The sequence below is a fragment of the Histomonas meleagridis genome, assembly GCF_020186115.1.
Source record: "Histomonas meleagridis strain 2922-C6/04-10x chromosome Unknown contig_51, whole genome shotgun sequence".
Taxonomy (NCBI): domain Eukaryota; phylum Parabasalia; order Tritrichomonadida; family Dientamoebidae; genus Histomonas; species Histomonas meleagridis.
This window is the reverse complement of record NW_027150894.1, coordinates 529,738-545,108: the sequence shown is the minus strand read 5'-3', so window position 1 is coordinate 545,108 and position 15,371 is coordinate 529,738. Positions and strand designations below refer to the sequence as shown.

Sequence of the window (15,371 nt, the reverse complement as noted above, 5' to 3'; positions counted from 1 at the left end):
ATTATTAACCGTTAAAATATTGAAATTTTTTATGGTTTTCAAATTTGGTACACCCACAGAATTTGTGTGAAAAATGATCGTTTAGATGTCATCAGAAATCGGAGTACCTTTATTCCAATGGATCCAAAGTTTAAGAGCTGATATCTTGCAAATACTTAAGCTCTACAAGTCTGTCGTTATACATAGAACTAAACTTGCTTGCGTTTGTTCAGAATTACATGCATTCGTCAAAAAGTTAGCAGTCATGAAATGCGGCAATAAAATTGCTTCTCCTACTGAAAGCATAGCTCTTCGTCAAGCATCCCAGTTAATATCTGATCTTCATGAACTATTTACCAATTTATTTGAAGAAAATTACATTAGAATATTACTTGAACATCCATTACTATACATTAATGATAAGCTCAACGAGTTCAAGAACGATTTTAACAAAGCTATTGAAGATTCAAAAATTATTGAATCAAATGTCTTTCGACTTTCAAAAGAACAAGAAAATGTAGATGACCAAGTAGATTGTTATGATTTACGCGATAAAGTTGAAACAATCATTTCAAATGATCAATCAATTTCTCAAGAAGAATCACAAAAACTTCAAGACAAACTAGAAGAAATTAACCAACGCATCAGTGTACTTGACGACACCAAAGATTCACGTGTTCTTACTGCTGAGGAGGTAGCACAAGGTTTTTCACAATTCAGTGAATTTGCATATGATCATTCCGCTTTTGAGTTACGAAAACGCATTGGCTCTGGTGGTTTTGCAGATGTGTATCTTGGTTATCACATCAAAGAGAAACGTTTTGTTGCCATCAAGAAGATGAATGCATCACAATTCGACAAGCACACATTTGAAATGCTTCAACGTGAGATTAAAATTGCGTCCACACTTAACCACTTTGCCATTTTACCATTTATTGGCATAACTCTTGAGCCTCCATATTACATCATCACCGAATACATGTCGGGGAACTCACTCTTTAAACGGCTTCACTCTGATTCAAATCCACTTTCACCGACCAAACATACTATTATAGCATTAGGTGTTGCATGTGGGCTTTCCTTTATCCACAAAAAAGGATTAGTTCATCGTGATATTAAGTCACCTAATATCTTATTGGATGCTGATGATTATCCAAAAATTTGTGATTTTGGTTTGAGTCGAATGATTAGTAATGATTCTGAAGTAATGACAGGTGGTACAGGTACAGCACAATGGATGGCGCCTGAAGTCCTTGATTCCAAACCTTATGGTAAGAAAGCCGATGTATATTCATATGGAATTCTATTCTGGGAATTACTTTCGCATGAAATCCCTTACAGAGGTCTCCGGGATTATCAAGTTGTTGTTGCAGTGATGCAAGGCTCGCGACCATTAATTCCGACGACCTGCCCCAGGCGAATTGCGCAGTTTATTGAAAAGTGCTGGGACAAAAATCCAGAAAACCGCCCTGACTTTGACATTATTGTTAAAGCATTTGAAAGTGGGCAATTAGATTTTCCAGGCACGAATCATAGTGAAGTTGAAGCATATTTGAATCAATTTATTAAGCGGAAAGAAACAGTCTTTAATCCAGGTGCACCATCATCAATAACATTATATCGAATTTTAGATGATTTAACTAATAATATCTCTAATTTGAAGACGATTATAGATGATGAGAAATGGCTAGAATTATTTTCTAATGAAAAATGCATTAAAATGTTTATTGATTCAATGAACAAATGTAATACATTACAACTTGCATTTGATTTCTCACTAATTATTAATACCATTTTAAAGAATAATAGTTTGTCCACGATATTTATCGAGAATAATGGAACTAATTCATATTTAAACTTATTCTTAAAGTATGGAGTTTCATCAATGCCATTAGCGATTTCTAATTTATTAATGTTACCATTAACTAAACTTAACAAAGAACATTTCATTAAACTTGCTCCATTTTTAATTACATCAGATTTATCGAATCGAATTAATTGTTCCATTTATATAATCAAATTATTACAAGGTAAATATTATGAAAATGATTCAGCAATATGTCAAATAGTACAAAATGTTTTAGTGAACGTTGTACCAGAATCGCCAATCGAATTACTTAAGTTATCACTCGAGTTGTTGAAGTATTTAATCGAAATACCTAAGGCTTGTCGAATGATGGAAGCTTATGATTTCACATCTAAAATATGCGCATTGTTATTATGTGATGACGATTATATTGTTTCATGTTCACTTGAGTTATATACTAAAATCGTTACGACGACAATACTTATTCAAAAGAGTATAATTACTTTCGTTGATATGTTCCCAAATTTAATTAATAAATTCAATGATCAAAATCAACGAAAATTAATTTATATATTAGCAAAAATGATATTTAAATCTCCTAGTGCTATTAATAAATTCATTAATTCAAACGAAGCGTGTGAAGCTTTAGAAAAATGTTTGGAGAGCGATGATTCAAATGTTGTTATGTTATCATTAAAAACAATTGCTGGCTTACTGATAAAAAGTGGCTGCTATTCAACATTTGAAAAAGTTTATCCAAAATTGAACAAATTCTTTGCTTCTGAATATGATTCAATGAAAGGTATCGTTGCTTCAATTTACACGTTAATCCTTCAGAAATATGACATTGAAAAGTTCAAAACATTTGAACTGAAAAAGTTCATCTTAGAAAATTTGAACGAAGGTGAATTGACCACACAAGCTTTGAATTTATGTGGTGTAATCTCTTCAACTTTAAACGGTGTGTTGTTCATTCAAGAAGCAATACCTTCTATCGTACGGTTATTGAAAACTAAAGAATACGCTAAAACCGCTCTGATGGTTTTGGCGTTTGTATCGGTCGTTGAACCGATGTCAAAACCGTTGTCAGAATGTGTTTCTACGGTTTTCGGTTTTTTGGGTGACCCCGAAATGACACAATATGCTTTGATTCTAATTGCTAATATTACTATAAATCCTTATGCTGCAATAGAATGCGCAAAGAACTTGGAGGGTCTGGTGAATATGATTAAGAGTGATGATGAAATGAACGTGAAAAGAACTTTCATTGCATTAGAAAGAACGTTTGGAGTAAATGAAATCGAAAGTTACGTTGACGAACAAGGCATCGAAAAGTTAATTGGTTGCGTTGATGAATATTTGAAAACTGATCAGGCATCTCAGATCTTGCTAATTTTGGACGCAATTTCTAGTATGAAGATTGGAAAGGAAGTCATCATTAACTCATCCCTTCCGAAGTTCTTGCAGAGCCAATTGGAGCAATCAGCCGTAAAAGGATTAGCTCGATCATATTATCAAAGGATTCTTTTGCGGACTTTAAATTCCACTGAATAAATTTCCATATTTTTAAATATCGATTTCAAAATCTCTTTAATTCAATTGTTCATTGATTATTATCATTTGTTTGCAATTTTTGTTATTAATTTTATTTTATCGGAATTTATTTTATTTATTTATTACGCCTTTTATGTGCGCGTGCGCTTTCGGTAGTTTAGAAGCTGTTAACGAATATTTGAAACTGCTTTTACTCAAGCAATAAAGAATGATCGTGTAGAAGTTGTTAAATTTTTATAAAGTGGTTGCAGAAAGTTCTCTCCCAAACACTTCAGTTTTTGAATATAAATCCGATGATTTTTCATTCATTCGGTTCTATCGTTGGGAAACCTTATAATCTAAAAGAAATAGAAAGCCGAATTTGATGAAAATGATAAACGGTCGATGATTAACGTATTTTCAAATGTTTTCTTTGGCGATTTTGACTCTTTTGGCTTTTGATTTCTCAAAAGATTCATATGAGGAAAGAAGGAAAACAGGTAACGAATGTAATGTTGTGGCTGATGGATGTTCATTCTCTCAAACATATCAAGATCAGGTTTTATTTCCTTTGATGTTTGGTTCTTCATGTTCAATAACATTAGAAACATGTAAAGTTGGAAGATGTTATGGAATTATTGATTGGACTTATAATTTAAAATGGGCATATGTTGATAACATTCAACAATCTATTTTTGCAAATTTTTCAATTACAAATGCAAGGTCCGTTAGGATATTGCCAACAGGAGTTTTATTTACGCCAGCATCTTCTATTGTACATATTAATTTCACTGTTCATTCATGTGAAGATTTTTACAGAATGCATCCATATGAACCTATTGAAGAATGCGACAGAGCAATTGCTAACATAAGTTCACCAATCAGAGGTTCACAGTTTTGTTAATTTGTTTGTAAATAATAAATTCATAAATTCTTTTCAAATTATGTTTTAGCCAAAACTGAAATGTTTATTGAACCTTTTCACATGCACCTCCTGCAGCTTTGATCTTTCTTTCAGCAGATTGTGAGAAATCTTTGGCACGAACAATTAATGGAATTTGTGGGAGTTCACCACGACCAACAACTTTGAAATATCCATTGGCAACGCAATCAATGACTGGAACTGCATCGCCTTGTTTTTTAGAAGCAGCTTGGTTGCGAACTTCTTCAGGAACTAATGTCCAAAGTTTGTCAATATTGATGATTGGTTCCCATTCGCGGCACTTGAATACATGAAGACGGCGCATACCAACCTTACCGAAGTATCCTGGGTGATAACGATCGAACCAAGTTCTTTGATGATGTTGACCACCAGCATTACCGCAACCTCCTGGTGACTTCCTGTGCTTTCCAACACGACCGTAACCCATTGATTCTTGGCCACGAAGCTTCCTTGACTTCTTGAAACGAGTTGGCATCCCGAAAAAGGACGGCCAAACCGCCGATAACCTCCGAAGCCATTATAATAAAATTAATTTTATGAATGATAATCAAGTTTTTCACGATGTTAATGCAAATTTCTCTAAAAAATCAAAAAAGAACTCAAAAGATTCTGGTGTATATTTAACATTACTTACTTCACTTCAAAAAATCATATTTAATTTAACTGATGAAAATTTTGATTTAGCTATTGAACAAACAATAAAATTATTTGATAAGAAATTTCCATATTCATTTAATGTTACTATAAGTAATTTGATATATTTATCATTTTATTCACATAAGAATTCATATTTAAGTGATTTATATATCAAATATTTAGAAAAAATTCAAACAAAAGAAGAAATAGAACAAAGTTATCTAAAAGTTATTACAATTTTTATTGATTATATATGTGGAATTAAATCACAAGAATCATATTATTTAATTGAGAAAATGATTGAACAAAAAATAATTGAAACAAATATTATCAAAAATATAAAAACAAATTATTTCATCCATCATAGATCAAAAAAGTATCCACATATTTATTCCAAAAATGATCCAATATATATTTTTCTTATGAAAAACTATAAAGAACTTTCAAAGAATGATTGGGAAATTCATAAACAATTAATTCAAGAAGGACAAAATCCAAATGAAATTGCGAAAATAATTCGAAATGATGAAATAGAAAAACTTCAAGAAATATCATCACAAAATGATTTTTATTTTAACCAAAGAATTAAACCATCACTTTATGAAAGGTGTTCATTTATTAATCAAGAAAATGTTACATTAATTGATTATGCAGCATTTTTTTCTGCTGTTAAATGCTTTAAATATTTACTTATGAATGATTCTAAAATAGATAACACAGGTAAATATGCAATTGCAGGTGGAAATTTAGAAATTATTCATTTATGTGAACAAAATCATATCTCTTTTCAAAATGCATATGAAACAGCAATTATATTTCATCAAAATGATATCTTTAAATATCTTTATGAAAATAAAATAGAAGAATACGCTCAACAAAAAGAAAATGATTTAAAATTTCTTTGCATTAAATATGGAAACTATGAACTTCTATCATTTTTAGAAGACATTTCCAGTAAAGGATTTAATGATTCTATCTTCAAAGAGTCAGCAAGAACTGGTAACTTGTATCTTGTTAAACATTTTCTACCAAGAAATATCATTACAGTGGATCTTTTATGTAAATCTTCGGAATCAAAAAATTTTGAACTTGTTCAGTATATTCTTAAACAGAAAAGAAGTAATATTAATGCTAAAGACTTAAATTTATTTTGTTTTATTTTCGTTTTAATAATTTTATGTTTCATAATAATATTAGGAAAATATTTAAATCATTTTCAACAGCACTTATGTATGCAACTCAAAATGGTAATACAAGAACAGTTAAATTACTTCTTGAACAAAAGGGAATTAATATTAATGACAGAAATAATATTTGATTTGTTAAAAGGAAATTTGGAAATAATTTTTGGAAATTTTTTCAAATATTTAAAACAGCACTTATATTGGCATCTGAAAAACGATATACAGAAATAGTTGAATTACTTATTGAGAAAGAGGGAAAAGATGTTACAATTAATGATAGTTATTTGTTATGATTAATGCTTCCCTGTTAAATTTAATATTGTTAAATTTGTTTTGGGAATTATTAAAATTATTTGAAAATGCACTAATGAAAGCATCGCGTTATGGTTATATTGATATAATTCAATTACTTTTTAAACAAGGGGAAATTGATATCAATTCAAAGGATTTTTATATGTTATATTTAAAATTTAATTTATTTTATTGTTGTTTGATAATAAAATTTAAAAATTCTTCCATTTTTTTAGAACAGCGCTTTTTCATGCATCTTCAAAATATCAGACAAAAGTAGTCAAATTACTTCTTGAACAAGAAGGAATTGATATTAATGCTAAAGATATTTATTTGTTTTATTTAATATTTATTTTAATAATTTTATATTTCAAAATAATAATTGGAAATTATTTAAATTATTTCTAACAGTATTAATATTAGCATCTAAAAAAAGTTATATTGAAATAGTTAAATTACTTATTGAACAAGAAGGAATTGATATTAATGCTAAAGATATTTGCTTGTTTTATTTAATATTTATTTTAATAATTTTCTATTTCAAGATAATATTTGGAAATTATTTAAATTATTTTATACAGCACTTATTTGGGCATCTTATTACGGTAATACAGAAATAGTTAAATTACTTCTTGAACAAGAAGGAATTGATATTAATGCTAAAGATATTTATTTGTTTTATTTAATATTTATTTTAATAATTTTATATTTCAAAATGATATTTGGTAATTATTTAAATTATTTAAAACATCACTTATTTTAGCATCTGAAAATGGTCGTACAGAAATCGTTAAATTACTTCTTGAACAAGAAGGAATTGATATTAATGCTAAAGATATTTATTTGTTTTATATGAAATTTATTTTAATAATTTAATATTTCAAAATAATATTTGGAAATCATTTAAATTATTTTGGACAGCACTTATGTGGGCATCTTATAATGGTCATACAGAAATAGTTAAATTACTTCTTGAACAAGAAGGAATTGATATTAATGCTAAAGATATTTATTTGTTTTATTTAATATTTATTTTAATAATTTTATATTTCAAAATAATATTTGGAAATTATTTAAATTATTTAATACAGCACTTATGTGGGCATCTAAATATGGTCATACAGAAATAGTTAAATTACTTCTTGAAAAAGAGAATATTGATATTAATGCTAAAGATATTTATTTGTTTTATTTAAAATTTATATTTCAAAATAATATTTGGAAATTATTTAAATAATTTAATACAGCACTTATTTATGCATCTGATGAAGGTTATACAGAAATAGTTAAATTACTTCTTGAACAAGAAGGAATTGATATTAATGCTAAAGATAAAATTTATTTGTTTTATTTAAAATTTATTTTAATAATTTTATATTTCAAAATAATATTTGAAAATTATTGAAATTATTTGATACAGCACTTATGTGGGCATCTTATAAAGGTCATACAGAAATCGTTCAATTACTTTTTGAACAAGAAGGAATTGATATTAATGCTAAAAATGAAATTTATTTTAATAATTTTATATTTCAAAATAATATTTGGAAATTATTTAAATTATTTAGAACAGCACTTATTTTGGCATCTTCAGAAGGTCATACAGAAATAGTTAAATTACTTCTTGAACAAGAAGGAATTGATATTAATGCTAAAGATATTTATTTGTTTTATTTAGAATTTATATTTCAAAATAATATTTAAAAATCATTTAAATTATTTAATACAGCACTTATGCATGCATCTTCAAGAGGTCATACAGAAATAGTTAAATTACTCTTAGAAAAGTAAAACATTTATCCATTATGTAAAGCTTTTTATTTCTTTCCCATGAAAATCAGATTTGGAACAATTAATTGGTTTGTTAAAATAAACAAAGAATAAAATGATTATTAATAGAAAGGAATTTTAAAAAATATTTGAGACTTTTGCCTAATTTGTTATATTTTAAATTCTTCATAATTGTTTCCAAGGAAAAAATCGTGTGAGCTTGATGGATATGGTTCTGTGCCATACTATGCCCATCATTCGATCGGTAATAGTATTCAAAAAGTCGAAATTTGATTGGTTAATTTTGTGTCTTTTTATGAAATTCTTTTAGCATTGTTTTCTTCGCTCTCTAAAACACAGGTATATTTTTGAATTTCTGAAATTCGTAGAGGAGAAAAGACCTTCAGATTATAGAGTCCCCTGGGAGACCGTTATAAGAAGATATATCTGAAAAAATTTTATACTGACTTGATATTGATCCATATATTTCAATTCAAAGATTAGCACACCTCTTTGGCCATCATCTATTTACTATCAAAACTCATTTAATTGAACATTTAGGGTACAAAAAATATTATAGACGGTGGTTCCCCCGCATGCCGACAAGTGATATGAAAAAGAAAAGGGTTTTCACTTTTAAAATTCCAAAAAGAAGGATATCGCCACATTATAACATGTAATGAGTTTTGGTTTTATTTAAGGTCCTTTCATAAATTTATTTATGCACAATCTCGAGAAAAAGTTGAAAATATTCCGAAAAGGTTAATTTAGGAACCAAGTAAACACCAAAGATCCTTTTATATAATTTTGTGTTTCGCTATTAAACCTTTTTTTAATTCTATAGCAAAACTTTCTCAAAAAGTTAATTTGGCACTCTTTTGCACTTACATGCACTTGAACAAAAGGTTTCCAAATCATTCATGAGGTAACAATTTATTTACTTAATGTATTTAACAAGCTAAATAATTCTGAAGTTTACAAATACCACTTTTAGTTATCTTCACTTTTCAAAAGGGTGGTAACGGTCTTCAGAAACAAAGCGCCATTTAAGAAAACCTTTGCTTAAAATGCTTTTTTTAACATTATTAATTTATTCAAAGAGCTATTGCACACCATTATATAAACAAGCAGAAACACCGCCAGGGTATAATGTAAGACATGTTTCAATTATTTTTAAACATGGGATGCGTGCACCTATTGACAAAATTCCAGGACATGACATACCTTGGAATTGCACCGGAGAAGAATGGCTTTACCCAGGAGGAAATTCGTTAAACGATGAACATAAGTTTAAAAATCAATTTATTATTAAAACTATTCCACATCAGAGTTTTCTCCGCGGAACTTGTCGTGCAGGTGAATTACTTAACCAAGGGATTGAGCAAATGAATAATTTAGGTGATTATTTACAATCAAATTACAAATCTTTATTATCAACTCTTGATTCTAGGCGATCTTTTTCATTTCGATCCACTTACACCAACAGATGTCTTGCATCTATTCAAACCGTTGCTCAAAAGCTATTACCAGGAGAAGATCCAGTTGATGTTTTCGTTGCAAACGAAGAGCTTGAATCACTCGTGCCAAATAGTTATTTATGTCCCAAGCTTGGTTCATTATATCGCGATGTTCAAACACCTAATTCCACCTTTTCCAAAAAAATGAAGATTTTCAATAATCACCTCAATCATATCAAAAACATTAGCAATATCACAGTCGTTCCACATTGGTCAAGAATTGGGGAGCTTCTCATCACTCGTCATTGTGCTAATCAACATCTTCCAGGGAAATTCACCAATGAATTTATGGCCGAATCTGCAAATCTTTTAGTAGATTTCTATATGGGTGTTATGAACCTTACAAAGGGTAGATCCTTTTCGTCCGGATTATTATTATCTGACATATATTTGGACATGCGCGATTATCTTTCAGGTGCAAAGAAATCGCAATTTACGCTCATATGTGGCCATACATTAACAATAGTTTCGCTTTTAGCTTCTCTAAATGAGACAGTAACATTTCCTGAATTTGGGAAATTTGTTGCGTTTGAAGTCTTAGAAAAAAACGAAAATCCAAATTCTCATTTAGTAAGAATTTTATTAAATGGTGAAGTATTAAAAACAATGGAATTTAAAGAATTCGAAAAAATGGTACTTCAAATGAGGCCTAAAGAAGAAGAATGCGGAATTCGGTACCCGTTCTTAGAAAAAGATAAAGGGGATCCTGGAATTAAGTTACTCCATTACGCCTTCTCTTGAGTTAAGATATTTTGTTTGTAAAAAAATATTTTGATGTAAATTGGATTACTTTTTGATTGTGAATGAGCGGTTTTGCATTCAAACGGTTTTATCGTTTCTTAAGCTTCTTAGTAAAGAACATAAAATATCTTTTTCGTTAACAATCATTCCAATTTTGTATCTAAATCCACACGAAACGTATTGTGGTCACTTTGTTTTTCTATTGAAGAAAATATTTTTTGACTATTGTATTGTATTTACTTATTCACTTTTATAACCACATTTTAACATTGTTTTTAGAATGAGATATTATGAGGAATTGGATTTGTGCCTTAATATTTTTACTGTAATGCTCTTTCTTGCGTGTTGTTCGCACATTTTATGGCGGTTTCATTCAATTTTTCAAGTAATGTCCGAAGAAGTAGAAGAATTAAAGCAGTTAGCTGAAATACAAGCAAACCTTTATACAGTTGAACAACTTTTAAATTCTCAACAAGCTAAACATGATCAGTTAACAGAAGAAACACTTTCTTATTCGAATGATTTAATTAGTGAATTAAGACTTCTGAGTTTAATCCGATATCGCTTTCTTTGCGATAAAACAGGCTATGAAAAAGGGATATTAAGATCCCAAGAGCTTCATGAAAAACTTTCATTTTCTGCTCTAGAGTATTGTCCATCTTTTTTTGACTCAAATGTTTTAAATCACTATATTACATTTATTTCATTTCTTCGGTCACATCTTGATATACTTGCGGAATGTCTTTATTCTTATTCTCAAAAATATCCACAAAAAATCACTCGCATTTCGTCCTTATTTCTTAGTATTTTCCAACAAGGCTGGTGTAAAGAAGAAGATCATCTTTTATTTCTTACACTTAGACAATTAGCCATATTACAATTTGAACGAAAGTCACAAATCCAATTTAATGTCAAAGAAAATGTTCTTAATCCTCCACGGTTTTCACCTTCCAAAATTCTTTCCATGCTTGAACCACTTTCATCTTTTGTTACTTCATATTTGTTTAATGGAGCATCATTTTCATATCTTCAATGTGCTCTTAGTCATGTTGTTACTATTCTTCATTCGTTATCACGCCTACGAAATCTTCGTAATCAATTTTCGACCAATTCTGAAAGCAACACTTATGCTGCCATGGAATATTGGACGGTTATTTGCGACAATGCACTTTTATGTTTTGACTCGCTTATTCGCTGTATGGATTTGCTTCCTCCTGGGGTACCCCAACTTTTTCGGTTTATCCGACAATTTGAGAATGGCAATGAAAAATGCATGTTATTATTTTTTGAATCATTTGTCTGTCGTGCCCTTGACAATCCACAATTATTAGGATTGTTACCATGGCATCCAGGCAATGTAGAATGGTCACCAACGCGAGATATAACAGCAGTCTTTCGATCTAAGTATGGGAAATATTCGATTTCATCATATCGAAATTGTTTAGACATCTTTCAAAACCCACTTACGCATGTATTATCATTAATACCTGCGTATGAAAAGATTAATTTCGACATATTTTTAGACGCGTTAACAAACACTAAGAAACGTCATGATCAATTAATATCAGAATGTGAACTTTTATATACGAATCCGAACTTTCCAAAAGAGTTAGTAATTACTGCTCGAGATCTTTGTGTATTACATTTAGCAGCGCTTTCAATCCCTAAGAACAAAGTCAACAACAAAAACTTCGAAAAGATTTTAGATCTCTTAAATAACATTCCAGAGAAGAACGAATATATTAATGAACATTTTAAAATTGTATTGTTACGACAAAAAGAAGTAACAATTGCAGCTAAATCAGTCCGAACTAAATCACTTTTCTCATTTGATGAAGAAGTTAGCACAACGAATTTACTTAACTTTCCATTCGAGAATTACTTCTGTGACATCATTGCTAATTTCCCATCATTTGCAGTAAGTATATCATCATTTAAGCCGAAGAATGCGAAAGAGTTCTTTGAGAAGATGCGAATTGTTGCTCCGTATTTTGTCTCCGAGAAATTATTAACACAATCGGATGCATTATTTTATTATGCGATTAATAACACTAAATCAATCTCATCATTATTTCCTAAGATATATGAAATCATTAATCAACGTAATTCATATGCAATGAATTCCGCTGATAAAACGTCGGCATTACGAATACATTATCAACGTATTACATCATCATTATCCGCTGTGAAGAAAATGCGTGAGAATGTACAAGGTTATATGTTATCGAATGTTGCACGATATTTAATACGTAATGACTTAAACTATTGCTTCAAAATCGTAATGTCGAAAAGTATTAACTTCTTATCAAACACTGAAATCCTTAAGCAATCATTTTTGGACTTAAAAGAAATCGCATCGAATGTATTAGAGCCTTATAAACTATTACCACAACAATGTTCATTAATATATCGAATATTGTTTTTTTTGATGACTGATCACGTATCATTTCGTAGATTCGTATTAAGTGATCAAAGCGTTTGGAAGAAGTCAGTGATCATCTCAACAATAATCGAAAACAATCACGACGAAATTATTAATGAAATACTTTCGAATTGTAAAGAACAATTCGTATTAAGAGAAAAGTACTTGCAAAGAGCAAGTGACTTACTCGGACACATTCAGCCCAACTCTGGTATAGCTGTCATTCTTTATTACGTAGTGGAATCGATTGACATTTTGACTGAGTTGGAATTATATTGTGAAAATATCCAAATTAATAACTTCATACTGTGGGTTTTGGTGTCTGCGAGAGTAAAACATATTTATGGAATCGCAAAGTTCATAGAACACTTCTTCTTGAAGAGCTCGTTCTTGGAAACTTTGCTCTCGAACGCTGAGATGAAATACTTGGGAATATTCTGCTCGTCGGTTTCGATGATTTTGGGAATTTGTGGAAAATATGACAAAAGAATTAGATCGTGGAAATGATAATTTGTGGTTTGGAATTTTATAAAGAAATAAAAGAAATTGTTTAATAAATTCGTTCGTTTTTGGCGTCGATGTAAAACCTTTTTTCCGTACGGTAGAATGTTAAACAAAAATATATTGGAAAATGTTCATTATTATGGAGTTATGGATAAAATAATTTATAAATTCATTTCTATCAAAATTGTAGAAGATTAACATTTTGAATTTTTTGTAAAAAATACAAATGAATAATTTAATCCTTCTATTCGATAATATAATTCTTTAAAAAAATTCAGGAATTGTATGAATTATAGAAGATATTTAATAAATTTTGCATCCGATATTCTTAAAGCAAAAATTGACTACATAATTGTTTTTTGCTTATTAATATTCTTTGATGTTTTATGATTTTCATATGTTTTTGACTAAGTGTGTTAGATATTGGAGAGAATTAACGTTCGCTTTTTTTTTCTAATCGAAAAATCTTACCTAAAAATCATTTTAATGACTCAAGATGTCTCGTTCTGATGAATGATAACTACCCGTTGTAGCAAAATCAAACAAAATATTTTTGATGATATAGAGAAAAAATGTAATCTTAAAAATAATTGAATCAAAAAAATTTTAAAATTAAAATATCTCAAAATCATCAGGATAATTTCCAAAAATACTTGAGTCTTCCGGAAAGAAAACTAGAATATAATATTTTATTTTATTAGTTAGCTAAAGGTCAAAATGTCAAAACCGCTTTATACCTTTGTTGCAGTAAAATTCGAACAAAGTTAGTCAATTCACAAACCTTTTTTATGTTTCCATAATTTTCTATTCAATTATCACCAAACTAAAACAAGAATATCTTCCAAAACAAAATAGATCTCACGAAATAGGTAGAACTCGAAAAATCTCATTTTTTTATTTTTTATCATATATCGACATCATACAAAAAATCATAATTTTGGAGCTGTTATGAACTGTGCATTGACTAAACGATCAGAAACGATAGACTACGATCTTCCATGTCACACCCAAACAGAACAACAATTTTGAAGTACTTTATCAAACCTCATCATTTTGTTTTAAGAGCTTCAAAAACCCAAGACTTTATTCTTCTCATTTTTATAAGTAAAATAGTTTTCACCTTTGTTTTTAATAAACATTTACAATTCCAGCAACAAAATCAAATTGAAAACCAATGTAATTTTGCGTCTACTAATACAAGTTCTTTATCACCATTTAATCATCTTTTTAACAACAAAAATTTCAACACATTTGATGATCAACAACCTGCTAACATTTTGGTAAAATCAAAAAAAACATGTTACCAAACATACCTTATTGATCTTATGCGATCAAAAAACATATTATTATCAACGCAAACAAAAAAAGAAATTTTCATTTTTTGGGCAAAAATTCATAAATTCATTAAATTTTTTTCATTAAATGAAAGCAATTTTTCATTTTTTAGAAATGATAACATTTATATAGTTTCATTTATTGTGTTTTTGATTAAATTTCACTTATCGAAAACTTTTTTGCGACATAAAAACATTAATTTGTTTTTAGTGTTTTTTGTTTTACTGTTCGCAAATGGTTTCTCAACTTTTGATAACTCAACTAAAACACTTACTATTTCAAATTCAACAGATTATGATAATAGAATGTTATATAAAAATGAAACAATTCATGTTATTATTGGAGGTTCCATCACTGGAATTGGAGATAATTGTTTTTATGAGTGGAATAATTTGGAAAGTATCAAAATGAATGAATCAATCACTTTAATTGGAAATTCTGCATTTTCATCATGTTCTAATTTGAGAATAGTTTTAATTGGAGAAAATGTAACAACAATTGGAATTTCTGTATTTTCATATTGCACATCATTAGTAAATATTACAATTCCAAACAAAGTAACAGAAATTGGAAATTATGTATTTTCATCATGTTCTAATTTGAGAATAGTTTTTATTGGAGAAAATGTGGAAAGAATTGGAACTTATTTATTTTCATATTGCACATCATTAATAAATATTACAATTCCAAACAAAGTAATAACAATTGG

General features: G+C 29.0%; 4 protein-coding genes across 4 annotated transcripts; 3 read left to right on the top strand and 1 right to left on the bottom strand.

The window, feature by feature from the left end:
* Positions 1-85: 85 nt before the first annotated feature.
* GO595_007080 (TKL family protein kinase) lies at positions 86-3,340 on the top strand (the record flags this gene model as incomplete). Its single annotated transcript, XM_067920504.1, has 1 exon — positions 86-3,340. One exon carries the CDS (start codon positions 86-88, stop codon positions 3,338-3,340), a length of 3,255 nt encoding a protein of 1,084 aa, XP_067772599.1.
* Positions 3,341-4,287: 947 nt separating this feature from the next.
* GO595_007079 (60S ribosomal protein L27a) lies at positions 4,288-4,737 on the bottom strand (the record flags this gene model as incomplete). The annotated part of the gene is made up of 1 exon (XM_067920503.1): positions 4,288-4,737. The coding sequence occupies one exon, from the start codon at positions 4,735-4,737 to the stop codon at positions 4,288-4,290; it is 450 nt and encodes a 149-aa protein (XP_067772598.1).
* Positions 4,738-9,327: 4,590 nt separating this feature from the next.
* GO595_007078 (acid phosphatase) lies at positions 9,328-10,401 on the top strand (the record flags this gene model as incomplete). Its single annotated transcript, XM_067920502.1, has 1 exon — positions 9,328-10,401. The coding sequence occupies one exon, from the start codon at positions 9,328-9,330 to the stop codon at positions 10,399-10,401; it is 1,074 nt and encodes a 357-aa protein (XP_067772597.1).
* A 388-nt stretch (positions 10,402-10,789) lies between these two features.
* GO595_007077 (uncharacterized protein) lies at positions 10,790-14,095 on the top strand (the record flags this gene model as incomplete). Its single annotated transcript, XM_067920501.1, has 2 exons — positions 10,790-13,060; positions 14,039-14,095. The coding sequence occupies 2 exons, from the start codon at positions 10,790-10,792 to the stop codon at positions 14,093-14,095; spliced, it is 2,328 nt and encodes a 775-aa protein (XP_067772596.1).
* Positions 14,096-15,371: the final 1,276 nt, after the last annotated feature.